At 46.5% G+C, this 26,423-nt stretch overlaps 1 protein-coding gene across 1 annotated transcript in view; it reads right to left on the bottom strand.

Annotated features, from left to right (window-relative positions):
* Window positions 1-17,391, bottom strand: part of DCLK3 (doublecortin like kinase 3) — a 122,088-nt gene extending 104,697 nt beyond the window's left edge. Inside the window, exon 1 of the mRNA XM_078685876.1 lies at window positions 15,868-17,391. Coding sequence (XP_078542002.1) covers window positions 15,868-17,325 — 1,458 coding nt within the window. The 5' untranslated portion in view covers window positions 17,326-17,391. The remainder of the gene's footprint in view (window positions 1-15,867) is intronic.
* Window positions 17,392-26,423: the final 9,032 nt, after the last annotated feature.

The raw sequence follows: 26,423 nt of genomic DNA, 5'->3' as shown, positions 1-26,423 counted from the left end.
GAGACCTCGAGGGTGGATTTGTGGATGATGGCGATTCCTCCTCCAACTCCATTGGTACGGTCTCTGCGAGAGATCTTGTAGCCGTCCGGGATGGCTATAGCGATGTCGGGTGCTGAGGAGTCGTTCCACCAGGTCTCTGTCAGGAAGGCAACGTCTGGGGCAGATGTGTCGAGCAGGTCCCATAGTTCGATAGTGTGTTTGCATGCGGAGCGGGTGTTCAGGAGTATGCAGCGGAGGTGGTTGGGTCCGGTCCTTGTTGGAGGTTTGGCGGCTCTGTCGCAGGTGAAGCTGCATTTGAGGCAGGAGAAGGGGCCATGGGTGTGTTTCAGGAAGGCCTGGAAGCAGCTGTGGTCTCGACCGGCGTTGAGTGCATGAAGGGTGCCGGCGTCATAGCGGAGTCTGGCCTCGTGGCGGTTGCGGGGACCAGGGGTTCTGGCGCTGGGCGCGGTGCAGGCGCGGACGTGCGAAGACGGGCTTGCCTTTGGTGCGCCATTGGCGCGGCCGAGCAGCGGCCGCCATATAAGGAAGAAGTGGGAGGGAGGAGCAGCTGGGAGGCGGAAGCGGGGCGGACAATGGGCGGGCGAGGGGGTGGGACGCAGGGGCGGGGACCGCGATCGGGGCTGGGGACAGAGGGGGAAAAAGTTGGGGGTGCACAATAAATGCTGGAAAAAAGAGGCACACAGCAAAAATAAACGAAAGACAGAGAAATACAGGCAGATGTTACATGGGAGCAACAGTGCACAGGAGGCACGAGGGAGGGTCGAACCAGCGGCAGCAGCGAGGGGAGAGACACGGGCGCACTGGTGGTGCTGCGTGGCATGGGGAGCGGCCTGACCTGCGAGCAGGGTGAAACAATATATAATGCATCACACAATAGTCTAATAAGGATTCTAACAATGAAAACATTTCCAGGTTTTGTTTAAGAGGTAACCAATATCAAACATCTTGCCCGCTACAGTAATATGAGGGATTCCTTTTAACAAAATACCTGTTTGTAGACTTTAGCACAGTGAAGTAACAAAACATGCTTAAAGATTTAATTTCCTTTAAAATGTGCTTTTTACTATAAATATTTATTCGGCCTTTGTCGTGACATTCATAATAAACAGATCATGAGTTTATCATTGGCCAGTCAACATATGACCAACCCAAGCCTAATATACTTCTGGTTTCTGCGCTGCACCATTTTTTAGTAAATCTGTGTGGGGAGAGGTGCTGTAAGATGCAACTGTCAGCGGGACTTTTCTAGTAATAGCATAAGAGGCCAGAACTTGCAAATGATTCTTGGACAAAGGTCCAACACTAGCCCAACATGAGAGCCATAGGAGAAACATTAGTTTGTGAATAAAAAATATTTAATCATATTTAGATTTAAAAACACCTAATTCTTAGCAAGTAGCGTAAGACATGTACCGTATTTACTTGAAAGCTCTCAAATAGGAGTCGAACAAGATCAAAGAGAAATCGCGAGTGAGTGCAATTCAGAGGGTGAACGAGAACATTAGTGAAAAGAGCACACTTGGTGTTATTCATATTAACTGTTTGAGGAAACAAATAAGGAGTGCATAAGTTCCCTTCTGAACAGAGACTGGTTTTCTTTGTATTATTATTGTGTGCTTATATACTGCTGCAAACAGCACCAGGCTGATTCAAGCTGCTGCAAAGGACAACCAGAAAAAGTCAAACAATGCTTATGGGGGACAGTAAGTAAACGTGCTGAATATGCGGCTAGAACATGAATGAGAAACTGAAGACAAATAGGATTATTTCAGACCTTGACACAGTGACTAATTAAGGGGGGAAAGTCATGACCAATGACTTACTTGAGGCACTTGAGGTAATGAGGGGTGAAACAATTCTGCTCATGTGGATCAATGATCTGCACAAAAATCTGAGACTAAAGACTGAAACGCAGATCTGTGAGAGGGCAATAATAAGGCAATATCTTACAACTGTAACATGTACGAAGCTACATCATGAAAGTAATTGAGACAAAAGGAATAATTTACACTTAAGGAAAGAGAAAACGTGGAGGTATTTAAAACATTCTAGAAAGACCTATATTGCAGGGATGCAACCAAGGCTGAAGACAGATTGGACTAGCTACTGAAAGTGACACTGCCACAGCTAACAAGGGATGCACAATCCAGAACAGAAATGCCCATAAGGAAGGAGCAGATACTGCAAGCAATTCAGGGCAGTAGGCCAGCTAAAGCTCTGGGTCCAGACAGATTCCTGGAGCACTGAAATCGTGCCAGTGTTGATAGATCATCCATTTGCAAGAGTACGAGGACCTGACCAGCAGTTCTGATGTTGCCTTCTGGAGGAAACAGAGTCACTTCATTAGAAGAAAGAGCTGGTACCATGCCATCTGTGTTTTCTTTGGGCGATGTGTTCCTTGAGGGTGAGGTGAGTGTCCATGGTGGCTAGAAGTGACATGGCATTGATGAAAGATGGGGTTCAAAGTTGTCAAGGTTCTTGTCATTGAGTCAGATTTGTATTGATTTTGTTTTGTGTTCTTGAGAAATAAAATTAATTCTGTCTTGGATGGGTTGACTTTCAGGTCGACACTGGACATCCAGGTCTGGATCGTGTGCAGGCAGTGTCTGAGGCACCGAGGGCCATATTATCAAGAAAGTGCGATACATTATCGCCGCTTTTATCTGCAGGAAACTGCCGCTTAAGCGGCGATAATGGGCTTGATAATATGCCCTTGTGAATTCCCATAGAAGCCCAAGTTATCACCAGAACCAGGGCTTCTATGGGAATTCACAAGGGCATTTTATCAAGCCCATTATCGCCGCTTTAGCGGCAGTTTCCTGCCGATAAAAGTGGCGAGAATGGATCGCCCTTTCTTGATAATATGGCCCTGGATGTCTGAAGCAGAGAGGACTTTCAAGTAGAATTCTGCATCATCCCCATGTTGGTGAATCTTGACGCTGTTATCTGTGAGTAGAACAACAAGAGGCTGCTTGATTCTATGATTATGTCTGCAGATTGCCCTATTGAGGAGATGAGTGTTACAAGTGATTAAGGAGGCCACAAGCGTAGACTTAGCAGTTTGTACTGAAGTCATGTTTGTGGGTTACTCTTTTGAAGTGTAAGTCTATACGCCAGGGATGGGAAAAGAATATCCCACATGTTGTTGACAGCAAAGCAAGAAATGTTTGCTGTGTGGGGGGTCAGGGGCATGCCATCTGAAGGGGCCGGGGTTGGTGGCAGAGGGTATGGTAGACTCCGGGGACAGAGAAGATAGCCAAGACAGGAGAAGGAAAAGAGAGATGTCCAGAAACAATGGTGCATCCTTCTCGCTTACTTATCTAAACACTTCAGAGAACTACGATGACCAACGAGATTACATTTGCTGTGTAAGAAATTGGGTTACTGGCAGACAAGGGAAGGTGAAACTCCACTCAAGCAGCAAACACAATCCTTGTTAGGGTGAGGCACACCCTATGCTCAACCCTCTGGTAGCTTGGACCCGAGAGGCCATGCTTAACTTATAGGCAATGTGTAAAGTGTTTACGCAGCACTACCAACAGTAATAAAGTAAAACCACAACATAAGAAAAATCTCACACCAATTTAAAAACATAGAGTATATTTTATTAAATAAAACAAGACTAAAATGACAAAAAGTAGAACCAGAGATATGCAATTTGAAAGGTTTCAGTGACAATATTGCAAAAAAAGGGCAAAGGGTCTACTGTGGACATATGATCACACTGGAGCGAGACAAAGTCAAAAGTTCATGCCAACTACAACAGAGCGTGGGATGGCTACAGGTACCCAGTTAGGCCCGCTGAAAAGAGTACCTTAAAACCTGGCTGCTGAGTGCTGCCAGGTCCAGCACCTAGGATCCTTCTCACAGCTGAGGTGAGGCGTTTGTTCCAGAGGAGCTGCGAAGTTGCGATGCAAGGTCCTGCATCATGCTGAGGACCCTGTTGATGTGGGCTTGTGATGTGAAGTCTGGCATCGATGATGTGTCACGCAGTTGACGCAATGTTTTGGTTCCAAGGAGCAGCGAGCTGCAATGTGAGAACCTGTGTTTTCAATGAGGCGGCTGTCGACGAGAGATTTGCGATTTGAGGCCCTTTGTCAGTGAAGCTTCTCACAGCGCATTTTCCAACACGGGCTGCAAGGTTAATGTGGAGTTCTTGCTCTGAGAGTACTCTTGCAGCAGAGGCGATTCGTCAGTTCTGCTCTGGTTTACACCGTGCAGCAGAGGTGATACATCGGTTTTGCTGGATCTACAGATGGGCTGGCAGAGCACTTCAGGCCCCCTTCCAAGAGTCCAGGACTGGAGTGACACCACTTGCCAGGGGAGGACTCACAGATGGTAGAGTCCAGGTGGTTGGTTCAAGGTTGGTAGAGCCTTCTGTTCACAAAGCTCTAGTCAGGAGGCCAGCCAACTATCCCTAGGGATCTGGGTTTAAAGTATGCAAGTCAACTGATTCTCACCCAGGCAACAGGGCAGCGGTCAACAGGTCAGCACAGCAGTGGTCAAGCAGAGTGGCAGTCCTTTCAGCAGCACAGCATGCCTTCTTCCTGGCAGAATATCCACAAGCTCAAAAGTGTACTAAAGAGTTGGTGTCTGGGGTTCAATATTTATATCTGTGCCTTCCTTTGAAGTGAGAGAAGCTTCTAGAACTATCCCTTTGTAATGTGCAGGCTTCCTGCCTTCCCTGTCCGTGTGCCAGACTAACTACAAGGGGTATGTAGCCCTTTATGTGGAGGCAGGACGCAGCCTATTCAAGTGTAAGTAGGGCTGTGCTCAGCTCCGCCCTCCCATTCGGCCAGTGATGGCCCATTCAGGCACACCTACACTTTTTATTGAGCTTGGCTGTCTAGGAGGAATACACAAAGCCCAAATATCAGTTGCACCCAGTCATGTGATCCAGAGAAAGGCTGCAGGCACAGAATGGCTAAAGCAGGAAAATGCTGACTTTCTAAAGGTGACATTTTCAAAATTGTAATTGGAAATCCAACTTTATTGTAAAAGAGGATTTCTCATTACAATTCTAAAAACACCAAACATGAACTGTTTAACTGGTCCCATTTAGAATAATCACGTATTAAATGTAATAAGGTAACTCCAATGTTATCCTATTGGAGAGGTAGGCCTTGCAGTAGTGAAAAACAAATGTAAGAGCTTTTTACTACCAGGTCATGTAGAGCTAAAAAAGTACCTGCACAACCGTTTAAATACTCTGCACCATGCCGTCTCATGTATCCAGGGCTACCCTAGGGGTGGCTTATATGAAGTAAAAAGAAAGGCGTGGGCCTGACAAAATGTCTGTTTTCCAAGATCGACATGGCAGTAAAAACTGCACACACAGGCTGTAACGGAAGACCCAACACATGTTTAAAGTGCTACTTAAATAGGTGGCATAGTCACTAGTGGCGTTTAACTTACAGGCCCTGGGCACACGTAGGGCCACTTTACTCTGGACTTACAAGTAAATTAAGTATGCCAATTGGGTATAAGCCAAGTCTAGCATGTTTGAAGGGGGAAGCACAAGAACTTTAGCACTGGTTAGCAGTGGTAAAGTGTGCAGAGTCCTAAGGCCAGCAAAAACAAAGTCAGCAAAACAGGAGGATTAAAGGCAAATTGTTAGGAGAAAAGCCACACCAAGGATGCCAGGTTTAACATACTGCATATATTGGAAGACTGACCTAGGCAACATGTCTACAGAAGCTGTGGACAGTGTACCTGCCCAAATGGTACACACACCACAAAGCCAATTTGATTACTCAATGTAGGTGTGAAGTCTCTCTTAATGAAGGGTTCTGGAATAGAGCTGTGAGGGGTAAGGTTAGTGGGTTTGCATTTACTTGTTTTTCAATATTACTTTCAAGATGGTAATGTCCATCTTTATTCAGTAAAATTGAATACACATTTATTGAAAATACTGAAAAATCTGGGATAGCAGTTGAGGGAAACATGGAAGGTTTACATAGCAGAGTGCTGGGAGAAGGGCTGTACTGTCTAAAGCTTACTGAAGCCAGATGCAAAGTTGGAGAGAGTAGACAGCACAACTACCTTAGAGAGCTCTGAATTCCTGAATAGATGCTTTTTGCTGAGAAGGAAAAGTGTTGACTAACTTACTAGATATGTGGTGGGTGTTAAAGCAATGCCTAGTGTGGAAACCTTACAGACTCTCCTACAAAGGTCCCTGAAGGGATGTACTAACAGGCAGCACTGCCAGGAAAAACCACCATGTAGCTCCATTTACAGAATAGTAGAATATGGTGCTACCGGTGGTTGCACAAAAACAAATCTGTGTCAATGGGTAATGCTCCAACACTTCCTTTCTCCTGACCTCAGTCCTGGAACTCTGATACAAAACTACTAAGAACTGATGAAAGCAAGGGCTAAATGAGGATATGTTGCCCCAGTTGGCTCCCCCGAGAGACTAAGGGCCTGATTACGTCTTTTGGCGGAGAGGAGGCGCGGCGGTGCAAACTGCTGCACTACCGCTCCGCCGAAGGTTGTCGCCTCGTGCTCGCCATATTACAACTTTTAAGTAGTTGGGCAGGTGGCGTGGAGATTCCAGGGCAGTGCCTTATTCAAAGGCGGTATTGCCTTTCAAAAAGGCACGGCATTGGGAACGCCTCAAAAGGTTCCTGCACAGCATGGGATCGAAAGTCTATTCTGTGCAGGAACTGTTGTGCATGCACATCGGGGGGCACACCTTATGCCTCCTGTGTGCATTCACAAGCATAAGAGGCACAGGAAGCCCTGTAGGGTCCCCTTTGTTTCCTCTCCATGTGAACCCTGGAGTAGAGGAAACTCGTAATTTGCTTGGCGGGAGTGTGGCAGTCCCGCAAAGCATATTGCGGCCTCCTCACCGCCACATCACCTCCAGGGAACAGCGGTTTATCTAGCGGTGGTCCGAGGGTGGTCCAACCACCCAACTCATAATGGGGCATTCAGACCGCCGATGCAGCGGTGGCTGGTCCGACACCGCCGCACCTCTGTGGGTCTGGCGGTCCTCAGAGCACCAGACTAATAATCGGGCCCTACGTTTTGAACACAGAGAGAAGTGATATGTCTTTGTGCTAGTTAAGCAATCTGATCCGTTTTGGAACATCTGAAACCCTAGCCAGGGTGATATTGCTATCAAACTGAAAATACTTTGTAAGCTGTGTGCACTGCTTCACAAAATATGTGCATCTTGCCTTGGTCAAGTGGATCAGGGGTGCTTCTCCTTTGTGAAAAGCAGGGTCAGATATTTTCACTACCACTTGGACAACTGAAATACCTTTTCACTCTTGTTTCCACCTTATGTCTCCCTTTGGTCCCTTAAGGGCCATTGTGTGATGTTATGTAGTGATCTACTGATTGTAGAACTTTGCCAGTTTATTGAGGCTTACAGCATTTTTAGTGTACTGAAGTGTGTTGCAGCAATTCGAAAGCCCCTTCCAACTTCTTGGTAAAGCCCCAAAGACCATTCATTCTGAACAGCAGATGAGTAGTTCCAACATCTGAAATCCATGCATGGAAAATGGTGCAGCAGCTTGTGCAAGTGTAGTTTATTAGTGCTGTTTTTTGGTGTCATGCATGAAGCCCAGAGGGTGTATTCTAGACGTTATGCAGTAGTTTGCTACCACATAATATAGATATGATGGAAAAAGGTAGGAGTAGCAGCCTAAGCATCACTTGGGTCCTCCTTTTTGAAAAAATCTTTATTGGTGTTCTGAATTCACAATGGTTGTTGCTGTTCCCTATTTTCTTTGGATGTATACTCCACATAGCTTACCTGTCTGTCCTGAGAAGCAGGTATCTCCTATGTGGGTTTGTGGAAAGGGGGATTATCAGGAGAGCAGATCCACACCGACCCCAACACCACCCTCAGAGGGACTCTCGTCTACAGACCACCCGGACCACGACCACAGTTCTGCGACACCATAGCCGACCTCGTCAGCACCCACGCCCTCGCCTCCACAGACTACATCCTCTTCGGGGACCTGAGCTTCCACCTTGAGAACAACAACTACGCCAACTCCACCGCCCTGATCGACAACCTCGCCAACCTCGGACTTAAACAACTCGTAACGACACCCACCCACGCACTGGACACACACTGGATCCCATCTTCTCCACAAGCCCCCACGTCTCCTTCAACCACACCACTGAACCCCACTGGACCGACCACAGATGTGTCCACTTCACCTTCAGGAAACCCACCACACACCACCGCACCCAACAGCTACCACGTCGCTGCTGGGGCAAGGTCACCAAGGACCAACTGAATACCACCCTCGCCCTGAGACCACCCGCCGACCCCACCGACCCAGACACCGCCGCGACCAACCTCAAACAATGGATCAACGACTGCGCCAACACCCTCGCCCCTCTCAAGACCTCCACTACTAACCACACCAACATGAAAGCTGCCTGGTTCACCAAAGACCTCCGGACCTCCAAGCGCACCTGTCGGAAGCTGGAGAAGAAATGGCTCCACGACCGAACACCAGACAGCCACACAGCCCACAAAAGTGCCACCCGCAGACACCACCAACTCATCAGGAGCGCCAAGAGGACCGCCTTCAAGGACCGGTTAGACAACAACGCACACAACACCAAAGAACTCTTCAGCATCGTGAAAGAACTCTCCAACCCCAGCTCCAACACCAACGACATCCCACCATCACAAGACCTGTGCGGCTCCCTGGCCACCCTCTTCCATCGCAAGATCGCCGACATCCACGACAGCTTCAACTCCGACAACCCCACACCCACCACCGATTCCACCACCCCTGCGATCACCACCCGCACATGCCGCCTGACTGCCTGGACTCACGTCAGCGACGAAGACACCATCAAAACCATGAACTCCATCCACCCCGGATCCCCATCCGACCCCTGCCCCCACCACGTCTTCAACAGAGCCAGCACAACCATCGCACCCCACCTCCAGAAAACAATCAACAGCTCCTTCGAGACAGCAACCTTCCCGGTAAGCTGGAAGCACGCCGAGATCAACGCCCTTCTGAAAAAACCCAAGGCGGACCCCAAGGACCTCAAGAACTTCCGGCCCATCTCCCTGCTCCCGTTCCCGGCAAAAGTGACAGAGAAGATTGTCAACAAACAGCTGACCCGTTACCTCGAAGACAACAACGTCCTGGACCCATCCCAATCTGGCTTCAGCAGCAACCACAGCACCGAGACCGCCCTCATCACCGCCACCGACGACATCAGGATCCTGATGGACAAAGGAGAAACAGCCGCCCTCATCCTCCTGGACCTATCAGCAGCCTTTGACACGGTCTGCCACCGCACCCTATCAGCGCGCCTCCATGACCCCGGAATTCAAGAGAAGGCCCTGGCCTGGACCACATCCTTCCTCTCCGGCAGAACCCAGAACATCCGCCTCCCTCCCTTCCGCTCAAGAACCACCGAGATCATCTGCGGCGTCCCACAGGGATCCTCCCTCAGCCCGATGCTGTCCAATATCTACATGGCTCCACTCGCCCACGTCGCAAGACAACACAGCCTCAGCATGATCTCCTACGCCGACGACACCCAGCTGATCATATCCCTCACCGAAGACCCCAACACCGCCAAAGCCAACCTCCACAGAGGAATGAAGGCCGACGCCGACTGGATGTAGGACAGCAGACTGAAGCTGAATTCAGACAAAACGGAGGTCCTCATCCTCGGACCCACCCCATCAGCCTGGGCCGACTCCTGGTGGCCCACATCGCTAGGCACACCCCCGGAACCCACCGACCACGCACGCAACCTGGGCTTCATCCTCGACTCCTCCCTCTCCATGACCAAGCAAGTCAACGAAGTCTCCGCGTCCTGCTTCCAACACCCTCCGAATGCTCCACAGGATTTTCAAGTGGATCCCTCCCGGCATGAGAAAAACCGTCACCCAGGCCCTCATCACAAACAGACTCGACTACGGAAACGCCCTCTACTCAGGAACAACAGCCAAGCTCCTGAGACAACTACAATGAATCCAGAACGCCTCAGCACGACTGATCCTCGATGTCCCCCGGCGCAGCCACATCGCACCCCACCTGAGAGGCCTGCACTAGCTCCCAGTCAACCAGAGGATCATCTTCAAACTCCTCATCCACGCACACAAAGCGCTACACAACACCGGACCATCATACCTCAACAACGGGTATGTAGCGCGCTTTATAAATGCTTGATTGATTGATTGAGAGGGTCATTTTTTATCTGAGGTGTCTCCTGAGATTGTATGAAGGTTGGTCCTAGCCCATTGAATCCATTGGTTTCCAAAGCAGAGGTCTTTATAGGTATTCTTCTTGCCACTTGTACCTAGTGAAGTTCCCTGAAAGCAGAGATGATGAGGTCCTGACTGTCTAAGTCCCGTACTTGTCTAGTGCTATGTTATGGATTTGTTGGAGGTTGGTGATAAATTTTCTACTTAAGAGTTCACATAGGGAAAACTATGGGTGTCACATGTTCAGAGGTACATGAGTGTGACTTACAATAGTTTTAAATGAATTGATTTGAAAAAACAGAAAGAACTTTCCAAGATGTGTAATTTAAAAATGAGGGAGTTGATCTTAAAGAAAGGGGAAGGAGCGGAACCGAGAGTGAGGCACAGTAAGTAAATGCAATGATATGGATATCGAATATAAGGGCCTAGAGGGAATATGCATGGAAATCAGAGCGTGCTGAGATGGTGGGGTTAAGGAGTGAATGCATTTATAGACAAGGCACAGATCTCAAAGTCAACATTGAGCACAGATCGGAAACCAACGCAAGTGCGAGCAGTTAGGAGAGATATGAGAGCCCGGACAGAAAGGTAAAAAATAAACTAATAAAACCATTTTGCAAAGTCAATTAAGTATTTTGGGGCATATTATCAAGGGCCATTTCGCCGCTTTTTTTAGCTTTAAAAGACAAAAAAGCTGTGAAAATTACATTTTGCCATATCTACAGGGGATGCTAACATGGATTTGCACATGTTAGCACCCGTTTTCCCGATGCCTCGCTTTGCATCTCTAATGAGATGCAAAGTGGGCATCACTGGGCAGTACTCCTTGTAAATTATCACTGATGTGCCCATCGCAATATTTACAAGGAGGCCCACATATTTTTGCAGACATTAGTTTTTGGCGAAAACCGCAGTTTTCGACAAAAACTAACGTTTGCAAAAATGCTGACTTAGGTATACTTACCATTGGGGGTGGATTATGCTGATACGACCACATGGTCGTATCAGCAAGGTTATCGCTGTTTTCCATGGAACACCACTGAAAACCAGCGATGCTCCATGGAAAACACCGATATCGCTGGATTAATTATCACCATTGCGCTATGTGTTGTTAATACAGCGCTATGTGTTGTTAATACAGCGCTAGCATGGCGATAATTAACAGCGATAGCCTGCGATAAAAATGTTCACGCTGAGTGCGGCCAGCGATAATTATCGCTGCCGCTTGATGATATGGCCCATGTTTAGATAAGGACAGAACGAGAAACAATAATTACGCTGTGATAAAACTATTGTTTTCACGTTAAGTTTTAAGACAGCAAGGTAGAGAAATGGTTTAATTTTACAAATTTTATATAAATGAAAGTGTCATGTCTTGACACCGAAGCAATATGAGGAGGAACAAAGGCATGAGAGGGATGAAATAGCACTTCAAGGTTTCTAGCACTAGAAGAAAAGGGAAGCTGAAAAGCAGGGAAAAGGATAGCTGGGGAAGGGGAAATAAAGAGTTCTTAGAAAAAATAGGCATTTCCTTGTAATTGGGTTGAGTTTAAGATAGCGAGAAGCCACCGAGGATTCAAAGGAAGAAAAACTGATAAACACAGATGAAGGAGATCATGAGAATGAAAAGAAGATTTGAGAATCATCAGCATGAAATGAGAATTAAAGTCCCAAAACAGAAATAAGAGAAAAATCGAGGAGTAGTATATAAGGAAAAAACCTAGGACAGAGCCCTGGAGATTATTTCCTACAATTAGTTTTTCAGTTGGGCTTAAGGGATATATATCAAAGAAGTGTACTGAAATTGTTTAACTATTCTCATCTTGATTCTGAAAATGGTTTCCCATTTCAGATGTGCACACAAATAGTCAAGCCTCTTGTTTTTTGAGAGAGTCCAGTAGTTCTGAAAGAAATATCAGGAATTTGCTGGGGGGGGGGTGAGGGGTTGGGTGATCAATGGTCTTGTGGATTAGTCAAAGAGATGGGCATTGTTTAAAAATGTAAGACTGTCAAGTCAGCCCCTGGAAAGTAGGAAATAAAAAGGGCACCTGGTACACTGGATAACCAGGAGCTGTACATTTGCTGCATCCTGAAGGAGGATTTTGTGTTAATGTGTTGACCGCCTGGCAGTATTTTGTCAAGTAAATTAATAAGTGATTTACTAATCAAATTAGACAGTGGCATTGCATTCCAATGATTTTACAACTGAATTAAGTCACACATATGTACTATCTTATGCAAAGAGGGATTAAGTGATTTGGCCAAAATTGCCATAGCTGTGATTTGAACACTTGTTCTAAAGTTGAGCCCCTGCAGAAGGGCATTTATATATCCAAAATGCCTTTGTCCTAAGGGGATCATTTAATACAAGTATAAGATGAGTTTTAGTATTCCTGACACTTACCAAATTATAACAGAAGTATCACAAACACTAATCAAGTGTTCCTCATTGGTATTAGAGGTGAAAAGCAATTCCCGTTTTTAGGTTTTGCCTCCGGTTATCGCTAGCTTTCCCACCATCCTCACGTAATGAAATAAAATCATAAGTAATACCTACATTTATAGATACCCTGAGTGGTATTAGGTCAGCCCTCTTCATCCTTTGGCCATGTTACTTCTGCCCACCTGATCACACAGCATAAGGTAATGGGTCATCCCATTTCATCCTTTGGCTCTCTTGCACTGTGAGTGAGAGCATTTGGTTTTATCATGTGCACGTTTGCTTAAAAATAACAGCACTTCAGTGCCAGGGGCTGGTGGATCAATGTTTTTTTCTTTCCATTCTTTACCCTTTTTACTTTTTTTTTTAAGTTATCCTTGTCTACGTAAACTGTGTTCAGATTATAATAATTCAAAGCCAATTGTACCTTTCTTTGCAACAATAAGAATCATATTTTCTATGATGTTTTCTGTTCTATTCCCCTGTACTGTTCTATTCAAATTATATGCGATGGGGTGATTTTATTTATTACTTGAAATTTTTTATTGTCAGCATTCGGCCTCTTTATTTAGAAGGCAGCATGTTTCAAATTTTAACTTTAACTTTCTTCTCTTTTATCGTTTTGGCATATGATTGCAATAAAAAAATTAAATCAACCATTGCACTATAAAACTTGATTAGCAACAAATAAATAAACCACCACACCAGCTGCTTTTTAAAAAATGTGTATACGTATATGTATATTGCTTGTTTTCTCAGAAAGCTTTCTCCCTCTATACACCTAAAACCCTGCATGAAAAATTGATCTTGACTTACTTCTGCTCGATTCCTCTCCTTTCATTTTTCAGTGACTCTCTTCTATTTATAGTATGCTTTCTATTTCTGAGTACATCCTCCTCTTCGTCTCATGCCTCGCTGCCTGAATCTTTCTTAATGTAATTATGCAATTAGCTGATGCCTCATTTCAGATATCACAACCTCTCCTGGTTAAAAGCCTATTCCTGCAACCTAACATTACCTAGTCTCCGCTAGCCTATCTATTACACCATTCATTCACCTAAAACCTCATAGTCCCCATTAATCACCACACTTAACTGGTATTAATATAACATATCACGAAACAACTGGGCTAAATGAATGCATTTTTTCATAAGATCAAGTAACAAATTGCAGTAGTCCCTGGATTAACCACTAACCTTGGGTTCCGGAGTATTTTATTTATTTATTTATTTTAGAAGTTTTCTATAGCGCTAACAAGACCCGAGGGTAGCAGAGCGCTTTACAGTAAAAGGCGTGACAGGGTGAACAAAAAGACATGTAACAAGTAGAAGCAGTCCTCGAAAGACAGTATTGGGGGAGGGAAAGTTCGTAACAGTGGGACTTTTGGTATAAGGATACATAGATAACACATAGTTCAGTGGGAGATCCTAGTTATCTGGGACCTAGGGAGCGGCTGAGGAACAAGGATTTGAGTTACTAGGATACAAGGATATTGAGCGTGCTACTCACTATAAGCGCATCAATGCCTCGTCAGGGGTAGTACCCGCTATATAAATTCAATTACAATTACTGAAACAGCTGGTATTGGTACTGAGTCAGCTCCAGTGTTTAGCCAAGGTGCTCCTGTAACATCAGCAACAAGGCCCCCAAGCCCTGGTTATGGTTAGAAACAAATACTGTTCTTTAGTAAATCTTTATATTAAGATTGGAACCAGGGTGTAACTTCAGTTTCCACAAGAGAGAAAGGCATGTGCGGAAGAAGAGATATGCAAAGCAAATATATTAATAGAGTATGTGGTTTAATGGAAAGTGCATATGAATGCGTTTTACTGCAACTTTAAATGTATGATGCTTCTTAGTGGATTATTTGTCTTTTTTCTGCCTATGTACCATCTCCTGGTATTTGTTCTTATATGAAAATGTGAATCCTTGTAATGTTTATTCAAACTCCTGAAACTGAGCCGTATGATATAATTGTGCATGTGCCTTATACTAGGAGTAATTTTATATCTGTATATAAGAGCCCAGTGATTGTATTTTGATGAATAAAATATGTAAATTTGAGAATTTGATGTGGCATCATGTTACTCAAAGTACCTTGGGATAGCCAAATTAAGTTACCTGCCAAAGCCTCTACACTAATTAAAATACGTCAATGATCCATCAAAACGAGGTATTAGGCTTAAAGAAGTTTCAACCCATCTACATTATAGGCTTCAAAGTCTATTTCAGAGAAGGCCAGTGGTTATTGATCTTCTCACTGTTGTAGTGATTGCCTTTTCCCCATCACATTAACAGCATAACCAGTTGTAAAGAAGATCCTCAGAATATTTTAACAACATTCTGTTCATAGATGCCCATTTGACGTGTCTTACATAGCCTTTATTCAGTGTCATGTAATGCAGTGTCCAGTTCCCTCGTACATGTGAGAATATTTTATAGAGATGTATTTATCATCATTGAGACAGAGACATGTAAGGTCCACTCCTAAATTGGTTACTCACTAGTTCAGTAAAATTCTCAACATGAACACAGTCACCTAAATTCACAACGAAGAAAATCACGCAGCTGCCTGGTTCCTACCTCATCAATTCCTCAAAATGTTTTTGGTTGTTCCAGTCAAGTGCAGCACGAAGGTAACAGCTCAATGAATCACTACTGTATCTATCACAGTCACTGATGTTTGGATTTATCCTCCAGTCTAGTGTGATATTCAGCCAGGATCAAGCCAGTCAAGCACAACCAGCTCATCATCTTTCTTCAAAGTATGGGGAGGCTGAGCCGGGGGCTATATACAACAGCTACAGATGGATCTAAAATCTGCTGGGACAGGTAGAGAAACCCCAGGCTTGCTTATGACAGGTGGCAGTTAGCAATCAACACTAGGAGACAGGTAACAGCAACAAGAGTATGACAACACCAATGTTAGTCACACTGTCTTGGCACACGCTTGTTACGAACAATAATTCTGCAGCAAGAAAACACTCTATTTAGCGATAACAATGGCATAACTGTCCCCTTCACAACAAGCACAAGACACTTCTAGGCATTCTGTGCCGGAGTGAGTTGTATAATGCAATATTTCATTGTATGGCGAATGTGAGTTTTCATGTTCATCACTTCGTGAAACAGACCTATACAAATTGGATATGACACACAAATTGTGTTTGGAACTCGGATATCACTTCAAAATGTACATTTAAAAGTGATCAGATATACAACTTACCAGGAGATTTTCTGGTTTGAGATCTCTGTGGACAATGTTCCTGTAGTGAATGTAAACAAGAGCCTCACACAAGTCAGCAATCATGAGTGCAGCATCATGTTCTGTGAATCTAACACTCTCTATAATTGCATCAAAAAGATCACCCCCCTTCACGTACTCCATGATCAAGTAAATCTCAGTCTCAGTTTCATACTCGTCTAGCAGTTTCACAATGTTGGGATGTGAAAGATCCTTGATTATGGAAATCTCATTCTCAATCATGTCTTCTTTCCCTTTGAGTTTGGACTTGTCAATAATTTTCATGGCGTATTGTTGATTTACACTGCGGACTCTGCACTCCTTCACAATGGCAAAGTTCCCATCCCCGATTGTCCTGCCAATCTCATAATAGTTCTCTACATCAGCTCTACATTTCAAATGCTTTGGCCCCCTATCTGAAAGTTGCTTAAACTCTTTTGTTTCTGTTATGGCTGAAAGGCCTCCATTTTCTTGCACTCTTTCCAAACCAGTTTCTGTATTTATTGTCCTTGAGTAGCTATTGTTGGGGTTTGTGTCCTGTTCCTTTTCTTCCAGGTGTGTTTTGGTTTGTTTTTCTTCATGTACCTGACAATCCTCTGATATTCTACAACTTCCTCTCAGAGTGAAAAAACTTCCTTTCTTTTCCCTAGTTTCTGATCGGTCTTCTTTGATGCCATATTGAGGATCAATAGCCTCCTGCTTATTCTGCACGAATTGCCTAATGAGAAGTTCATTCTGCACTAAAGAATTTTCACCTTCTTTTTCAGTGGTGTCTTGCTTTTTAGTAATTTCAAGAAAGTTACCATAAATATGCTTGTGGTGACTGGTACAGTCTTTGCCATTACTTTCCAATTCATAACCTCCTATAGAACTTCTCGAAAACGTTCCACAACTTATGTGTGCTTTGCTTTCCAAGCTGTGTCTCTGGCAATTCCCCAGGTTTGGGTGTTTGACATCTAGTGAACCACATACCTGCCTCTCACAGTGTAGTTTACGCCTAACCTGTCTCTGCTTTTTGCACTGTTCACATTGGACAATGTCATTCACATTCATTTCTGCAGTCCTAGCCTCGACATTTGTATCTTTTTTGGAGCACTTCTGCCCCTCTTTTAATTTTTCAGGAGGTCGTCCTTGCTCTCTGTGCCACTTCTCCCGCTCCCACTTTTTCATCTTTACTGTTTCCGTGTGCCGGATCTTGCCGTCAGTTTTCTCATCATGTTTGGTGGCTAGTCGAGGTGATTTGGCACCACAGCAGATCTTTGGGATTTTGGACTCCTCGAAGCCACTATCTACTTTCAAAGTTTGGTGAACTGGCTTACCCACAGTTCTTTCAGAGGTCTCACAATGTCCTTTTCCAGTAGCATGTGCACACAGGCTCTCCGGATAAAGTTCTTCTATGACTGTTTCAATGTTCTTTGTTGTAAGCTGCTCCCGTCCCATAGCAATGAAAACATCGTCTCCCCTGAAGAAATCAGATATACCTCCTATTTCTTTCCCTTTTATAGTGTACAGTTTCCTCACACGATCGTTTTTCCACCGTGGTAATCCCAAGGCTTCTGAAATATCAGCAATCAACTGTTCAAAAGTCTGCACAGATCGTCTGTTAAGTAATAATGTGATCTTTCGCAAGGCACAGTGTCCAGGTTTTACCACTGTCACAATTCTTGGCTTGACCGGGCTGTTCTCTGAGTGGATTGTATGAAAACCATTTCTGGAATTGAAAAATGGTGAACTGTAACTGTTCATTCCCAAGAAAGGTTTTCCAAAATATCCACGTCCCACAGGTGGATATGTTCCTTGACATAACCTATCCGGCTTTCTTGGGCTGATGGTGTTGTATGGTTGATCAGATATCAGTGGTTGGCCTGAAATACATCAAAGAAAGATATTAGACTGCTGGCCTAACATAAAAAAACACATGAAGAAAATAAAATTGTACATCATTGCAGAATTTGTTTAATAAAGTACAAGAAAGTTGCCGATGGTGACAATCATCACATATTTCTGTTTCACCCCCAGCCGGCGCATCTATGCGGGTCCATCTGCCAAAATTACAGATACAACTTTTTTGCTTTCAAAGTACAGGAAAAGTGATCACTGAAGAGGCAGGACGTAGTATATACTTTGCAACAAGAGTGGCGGTATAGATACTGTTAGTTGGTCACATTAACAGTTAAAAGGAGGCTATTTCACATGAATAATTTGAAGCCGAGTCTAAAAGTATAGCTTTTGAAAATGCTGCTTAAGTGGATCCAAATAACTTGAACTATGGAGTAATGTGGCTACTGTCCTCTGCAGTTCAATATCCGGATCTAAAAACCCCACCGTAATAATTTTATTTTTAGCAGAAAACAGCACTGTCAGGTCTGAGGCCATTTTCTGGCGAACAAATGGCGTTCCCAGAGTACAGGCATGTCAAACCAGATGGGGGGGGGTTCCCAGGCACTTATGCCTGTATGTCAAATGCATCGTGGACAGGGTACGTGCTACATGCTTATAAGGAACCACTTGTATTTAAGTGGGCAACCGTTTGACCCGACCATCACCCTTGCTGATGGACTTCAGGAAGAAACTCAAGACCTGGTTTTCAACTAAGCCCAGCAACCCAGCGCCCACATACCCTCACAGGTGATAAGGTGCGCTCTACAAAAACTAATTGATTGATACACTTCCCCATGGAATGCAATTTAGGCAAAGATCACAAGATTCTCCAAAGCTCAATGACAAAACCAAGAGGCTGGGCCCAGTCAGGCCTCTTCTAGCCTCAGGCAGGCCGCAGACAGGCCAGCCCTTGACCCGGGCTTCACCCAGGCTGCAGCCAGTGTACCTCAGCATGTGCAACATCTTGGGAGTCCAGAGTGCCTCTGGAACAATAAATGTGGCTGTATTTATTTCAGTCTTCCACTTTTTTATTTCTCTGGCTGAAGTAATACTGTGAGTTTCCTAGTCCAGTGATGCTGCGAGCAACCGCTACCCACACATCCAATACCACTGTAAGTTCAAATACAGATAGAGCTTGATAGCGTTATGTCCTTTCATACCGCAGGCTTGTGAGAGAGCGTCTTTCTATGCAATCTGCCACTTCCGTGTCACTTAACAAGTTTCTGAAAAAGTAAAAGATTGCAAAAGCATGATCCAAAGGGTTTTGGGGGGCAGCCGACTGTAGGCTACTTACAGTCTATCTTTGGGCTATAAACTTATTGGTTTGCAGCTCAATTTAAATGCAGACATGTTATGCTTTCATCACCATTTTGGGAAGGTGACACAGTGGCCGGAGCACTAGTGCATTCAAGTTCAATGTCAGTACCCTTATAATATTGTGCTTGTAGTCAGGCGTCTGGAAGACAAACAAGTTTGTGAGGCAACGCATGGCAGGTCACTAATCTGATAGCACTGGGCATGTGTGTCAGCGCGCAAGGCACATTGGGGCTTTGGGGGGGGCGGCTGACTGGCAGGGAGGCTCGCACCCCCGGGGTTTTTGGGCCGGGCGGTGCGGCCGAGCGCAATTTGGCTTACATTGGGCTGAAATTAGGCGGTGGCCATTTCGGTAGCTGTGTCACCATTTTGGAAGGTGGCACAGCTGCCGATTGCACCGCCAGACAGGGAACGTTTTTGGAGTCAGGGAGAGCGTTTTTTAGAGTAGTTCATCTGCCTGTATATTTAGCAGAGCAGAACATGACACAAAATGATGTGCGGTGCAGAATGGCATGCGACTCTTAGCAGTAGCCAGCCGCATGGACCTCATCCGAGGCCCGGTTGAGAGCACGGCCCAGACGCCGCGTGGCAGCGACGTGGTTGCCGCAATTTTGGCCTGTTTGCCGCCGCAATAGAAGAAAAGTTCAGAAGTATGTGGGGGGCCACAGAGCTAAAGCGGTCCCCGCATGAGGGGAAAACGTGGGACGAGCTCCACTAGGCTCCCCCACTGGCATTTCTGGAAGGGAAGGGTGAAGCAATGCGCGAGGGAATCGACAATGAGGGCCCCACTGCGGTTGTCATCGCGGGCGCCACAGATGGCCAAGATTCTTTCTGGGGACAGGGGGTGCTCAGGCCAGCAGGAGGTGTCCTTGGGGTTGGGGGCCAGGAGAGTTTGGAGGGGAAGGCTGGGAGGGCCACAAGGGCAGCTCTGGGGCTAGGGAGGCCTAGGTTTAAAGGTAGGCAGGGTTTGCCGGGGGTGAGGGGGGGGGGCGGGAGTCTGGGGTGCCCCGGGTTGTTAGGGGTGAGGAAGATGGTGAGGAGGGGGGTCTAGGGAGGCAGCTGTGGCGGCACTGGACATCAGGGAGTGGCTGGACAGGACCCCCTGGAGGGTGAGGGACAAGTGGTCGGTGAAGGGGGGCAGGGGGACGGAGAATGGAGGCCTCAGTGTCCAGACTGGGGGGGGGAGGCCAGTTTCCCTGTTGGAATGGAGCGAGGGGAAAAGAGGAGGGGCCAGGGATGAGGTGAGAGAGATCCCCGCCATCCCGGGTATATTGGTGTAAAGGGGATCTCAGGCAGGGGAGGGGTGGGGGGAGGGTGATGGGCTCAGGGGGGTTACCAGAGGCTTCCTAGGGGGGCTCCGGTATGGGAGGTATTGGCAGTGGTGCCCGGATCAGGGGCAGGTAGGGACAGATAGGGCACAGCGAGCGTGGGGCATGCACATTGCGGGCGAATCACATGCGGCTCCCCGCTATCGGGAAGAAGTGAAGGCTTGGTCCTGGGCGATCAGCTGGAGTACGTTGAGGGACCATGGTAGCACAGATGAGCAGAGGTCTGCAAGGGTGACAGCGGGGCGACAACCCAGTGGGGCCGAGATGCCCACTAGAACGGCGGTGAAAGTGGGCAGACAAAAAGGGAACTCTGCGGTGGGTAGCAATGCAGACAAGCTGGTCACAGAAAATGTGGTACGCAGTGAAATGGTCACATCTGGAAGACAGCCCGGAGGGGCAGAAGGGCCCTCCAGGGTGGCGAAGATAGGATACGGCCAGAAAAGGAAAGCAGAGGCCGCGATAGACAGGTTGTTGCAAGAGGCAAGGCACACGTGGGTAACAAAAATAGAAGATGAGGGGGAGTGGGAAGACATCCCACTAGATACCGAGGAGGATAGTTTAGAAGAGGAAGAGATAGTTGATGAAGAAAAGGGGGGACAAGTCTTTTTGTGCCTAGTGTGTTACAGGAGGCGGGACCGAATGTAGAGTACACGGCTACATCTTGGATGACTCAACCCTCTGCGATACTGGTTAGGCGGTTGGATCAAGTGAGAACACCGAGCTTGACACCAGGTAAGAAAGGGTGGCGGGGTAGTGCCAGCATCCCAAAATTGAGGGTTTCCACGGGGACGGATGCCAGAGGGGATGAGGGAGACAGTGGCCTAAAATTATGCAAGGGAAGATACGTTTGAGACACAGGGTGGTTACAGAGGGGCAGAAGACGGACAAGGAGGCAGAGAAGGGTAGGTCGGGGGGGGGGGACGAACAACAAGGCCCGGAAGGACTCTTGACGCAACTAAGGGTTCGGGGGATGACAAAAGCGAAAGGGGGTCTGGTCAGTTGACGGAGGGAAAAGAGAGTAAGGAGGTCAGATTGCCAAAACTGTCGAAAACGGGGCTCACAAAACCATTGGAAGCATACCTCATGTTAGTCACAAAGGAAAAAATATGGAAAGTCGAGTATGTAGGCATGCTGAAGCTGCTGCATAGAGAATTGCAATCCAAGGTGGGATCGAAAGAGGAGGAGATAGAGTTATCCCGACAACCCAGGTTACCCATGACAATAGAGTACTGAACGTCAGCCTTTGAAATTTTCGCAAGTGTTTACTGCGAGAAATACCCAGATAGGTCTTTGGCTTTGTTTAAATACATGGATGTAGTTAGGAGGGCACAGCTGACATACAGGGGTTACGCATGGTCCCACTATGATGAGGAGTTTCGTGCCAGACTAGCATGGGACCCTGAAACAAATTGGGGAGAGTATGACTCTGATCTCTACCAGAAGACGATGGGGGCGTAAAATTTGGGAAGACAATGTACACGGCCAGCGGATTGCCGTTAGTTTATTGCTCATTTCAAAGCCGTCACACCCGGGGTGGGGGATACACTCCAAAGCCCGCAGGGGGTGGGGAGCCAGGGGCCTGTTGGGACTATAACAAAGCTCATGTGCCCGGGACTACTGCAGATTTTGGCACGAATGCTTAAAATGCTCTGGAAGACAGTCTCTGGTACAGTGCTTAGAGCCTGGGTACGCAGGACAGAGCCAGGCAAGGGGGCAGGGGCTGCAGCATCAGAATGCCAATAGCGGCAGCTGGAGATGGGAGGCAGGGGAGGAAGAGGGTGGCAGGGTTATATGGGCAAAGGCTCATACACCCATTAATCTGGATTGCTTAGAGGCCTGACTAGCACATTACCCACAAAAACAGGAAGCGCAAATTCTCAGTTTGGGTTTCAGGGAGGGATTTAAATTGGGCTACGAAGGAGCGCGGTTGGCAAGGTGGACAGAGAACCTAAAATCAGTGGCGGCTCACAAATCAGTTGTTTGGGAGAAATTGCAAAAAGATATACGGGAAGGGCGCATGGAGGGGCCATTTAGCAGTTAGCCCGATAAAGGATTTAATTATTTCCTTTGTCGGGTGGTCCCAAAGGAGGAGAGAGGCCAGTATTGTTTAATTCACCATCTGTCATGGTCGCAAGGGGGTCAGTAAACGATTTAATTCCTGATGGCTTGACGTCACTGTCGTACTCTTCGGTGGACGTGGCCCGGGCACTAGTGGAAAGGGTAGAAAAAGGGGCAGAGATTGCAAAATGTGAAATTAATCCGCCTTCCAGCTCTTGCCAGTACATCCGGAGGACTTCCAGTTGCTGGGCATTCAAGTGGATGGAAACATCTTTGTGGAAAAGGCTTTACCCATGGGGTGTTCAATATCATGTGCTCTGTTTGAGAAGTTCAGTTCATTCTTGCAGTGGGTTTTTACTTGGAAAACGGGAAAAGACACGGTGACACAGTACCTTGGCGACTTCTTCCTGGTCAGCCGGCCTGGTTTGACTGACCGCCAGCAGCAGCTGGACAGTTTTCCAGAAGCTCATGGGGACACAGGGTGTACCCTTAGCACTGAAGAAGACACAAGGTCCAAGCAAGGTGTTGTCATTTCTGGGGATTTAATTTGGTGGCTATGGAGGCCAGGTTGCCGGAGGATAAAAAACTGCACATGAGGTTGTTGATCAATGACATGCTGGCCAGATAGAAAGTGACCGTAAGGATGATTCAAGTGATACTTGGGCATTTGAAATTTGCATGCTGGGTAGTGAGAGCAGGACGGACATCTTGCAGGAGACTGAGCAGGTCACTGGGAGGCCTCAAGCTACCACACCACCACATGCGTTTGTTGTCAGGGGCAAAAGAAGACTTGAGGATGTGGTGCAGATTCTTGGAGGAATTCAATGGGATACTCATGTCCGCGCCAGAGGAGGGGGAATCGGTGGCCCAGATATTCTCGGACGTCGCCGGAGCAGGCGGGTTCGGTTTGTACTGGCAGGGAAAATGGTGTGCGGAAGAGTGGCTGCCTCATTGGAAGAATGGGGGCACGAGCATTGCTTTCCTTGAATTGTTTCCACTAGTAGTTGCGGTCACACTGTGGGGGCGGAGGCTAGGGTCACTTTCAGGGTTGCAGGTGGTCAACAGGTAGTCCGCAAGGGATGAGCAGGTCTTAAAGTTATTGCATATATTGATGTTGAGTTGCTTAAAGTATGACATCCAGTTCAGAGAAAAGCACGTCCTGGGCATAGAAAATGACATTGTGGATGCTTTGTCTTGTTTGTAGTGGGAGAGGTTCCATGGGCTGGCCACGGAGTTGGAATATCACAAGACGTCGGTGCCCAAAGGGATGTGGTCCGTAGGAAAAAAAGGATGCTGCAACTGGCGGTAGGGTTGTTAGCGCTTTCCAAGAGGAAGATCTCTGGACTAGCGTGGCAGGAATTTCTGCAGGGAGGTGCGAAGAGGAGGCCTGAGACGTGCGCCAGAAAAGAGGACGTTGTTCAGTTAATCTTAATATAGATTGAGAACGGTTTGTGGACAGTTACCAAAGTGGCAAAGCTGGCAGGGATAGCTTTCATGGGCAAGTTAGTGTTGGGTTATGTCCCATTGACAGGCGAACTGGGTAAGAGGTTACTAGAGGGTTGGGCCAGGGAGACGGTTAGAGGACAGTGGGACAGGTTATTGCTGAATAATGTGCTGCTGTGCAGAATGATTGAGGTGTTACCTTGTGTATGATTCAGCCGACAGAAGGCAATATTGTTTGCGGCGTTAATGTCTTGGTTATATTGCAGAGCATTCCAGGTTTCGGAGCTGTTGGGTAGGAATGGGGTGCCAGAGCTGCAATGGAAGGAGGTACAGGAATGCGAGATAGGGAGTGATGCAGTCTCTGTCTTCCTCAGGCGCTCGAAGACAGATCAAAGGGGGACGAGGAAATCAGTAGCGCTGTGGGCAAGAGAGGATCCCATTATTTGCCCAGTACGATGGAGTTGCCTTTTGCGGGGAGGAACTATGAGGGATGTGGGGAACGTTTAATACAGTACCTCGAGTGGGAATTCATGGCAGCACAACTTCTATGGGTCATGAGGCAGGCGTTAAAATTACTGGGGGAGCTACCTGAGGCGTTTGGCACTCATTCTTTCAGGATTGGGGTGACTTCTGACACGCCGAACATGGGGTGGGGCTCAGAGAGATTGAAGCAACTGGGACATTGGTCATCAGATTGTTACAAATGCTATATTCAAGCAGGGAGGGGGGTTGGGGAAGGTGGGAATGTAAATTTTTTCTCACACATGTGTCTTTGCAGGTGCAGTAGCAGGGCAAGAGTCAGAGGCGCTCGCAATATGAATTGTTGGGCATTCTTTTGTGAAATGGGCGGAAAGACACAAGCAGGAAAAAGCGTAAATCTAGTATTGGACCCGGGATTGTTTAAAGTCAGTTGGCAAGGGAAAGGGAGCATGAGTTGGCACAAGCTTTTCCCTCTTTTAAATAAGTTACTGCGTCGACATGTTTGTCCAGATGTGCTGTTAATTCACTTGGGGGAGAATGATTTAGTAGTGTGTAAAGGGTTGTCTCTTTTGAAGCATTTGAAAAGGGATTTGCGGGAGATCAAGAGGCAGTGGTCTTGGTGTTTTGTGGAGTGGAATGAGTTTATTCCAAGAAGGCATTGGAGGGGGGCCGAGAGGCCTTTTTGCCATTTATAAAGCCAGGAGGAAGGTAAACAGAGAGATGAGGGTAATTTTCAGAGCGCCAGGTTTTGGCAGTGTAGAGCCTCCAGAACTAAAGTATTCGGTGGTGGATTACCCAGAGCAAAAGTATTTAGAAAAAAATTAATCGGGTATGATTGGGTTAATTTGTCTCGCTTTAGGATGGTGTTATACTTGATTCAAATAAAGGAGGTATTTGATTAAGCCCTGGATATAAGACGTTATCCTGGAAGCGGCCTAGAGGTTGGGGGGGTCAGAAAAGTTGTAAAGACTATTTCTGAGTGGCATTGGTTACCTATGTTTGGTCAGTTGTTACTATTTCATTTTATGGTTGGGGACAAGTAGATAATGAGGTTAGAATAGGTTATACTTAGTAGATACATTTGTAGACAGGTAGAGATGAGGTTACAGGGTTTAAAGGGTTAACAGTTATTGATCACGTAGATAGATCTTTAGATAGATTTAGATGAGGTAACAAGGTTTTAAAGGGGCGAAAGTTATTGATCAAGTTGGGGTACGTTAAATAAATTGCAATTGTGTTTGGGGAAACCTTAGGGGTGGGGGAAGGCAGATACATAGATTAAGTTTGTATAGTTAGCTATAGTTTTGTGAGGCAAAGGCTGAGGCTATGTTTTGTAAGATGCACCTGTCTTCAATAGAGCGGCCTTTTTAGGTCTCGCTGGCGTTACAGCGCGAAGCGCTGCCGCCAACGAGACTTATAGCTGCCGTGTTTGCCTCTTATGGGCACGAGCTCAGGTCTGTCTCCAGGTCTGCCTCCCTGAACGCGCTTCTAGCTTTGCAGGGCCGCCACTGGCAGGAGCCGCAGGGAACGCTAACGTGCACGCTCACGGCGTCACGCTCATGCACTCCCGCGTCCCGCTGTTCTCTGCTCCAGGCCGACTTGTTTTCCCCAGTGTTACATTTTCATTTATTGTATTTTATTTCTGTACCTTTAAATGCTCCTTGTTATGTTTTAGATTATTACAGTTCCATTAGAACTCAAGTTCTCTGCAAGCCATCAGAGTCAGTTTGTTCTGCTGCTCTGCGCTGGCTGGCTGTCATCATCTGTTGCTGTGCTGCTTATTAATAAACCATCAACTACAACCTACGGTTTTGCTGAATTTATTACAAATTTTGGCGACGAGGTGAACCATCTATCAAGCAGCACAGGTGTGGAACCAAATTTCAACAAATTTATCATATTTTCGGTGACGGAACTTGAATTGAACTGGAGCCATCATTCTGGACTAAAGATTTGTTTTGCCTGCATTTATCTTCGCTAATCACCGAAAATCCCGGAAATTTCGTTCGAACCAACAGTGAGTGAAGCCATTTT

Source organism: Lissotriton helveticus, chromosome 4_1 (assembly GCF_964261635.1).
Source record: "Lissotriton helveticus chromosome 4_1, aLisHel1.1, whole genome shotgun sequence".
NCBI classification, from domain to species: domain Eukaryota; kingdom Metazoa; phylum Chordata; class Amphibia; order Caudata; family Salamandridae; genus Lissotriton; species Lissotriton helveticus.
Note: the sequence above shows the minus strand (reverse complement) of the source record. Positions and strands in the feature narration are given on the sequence as shown.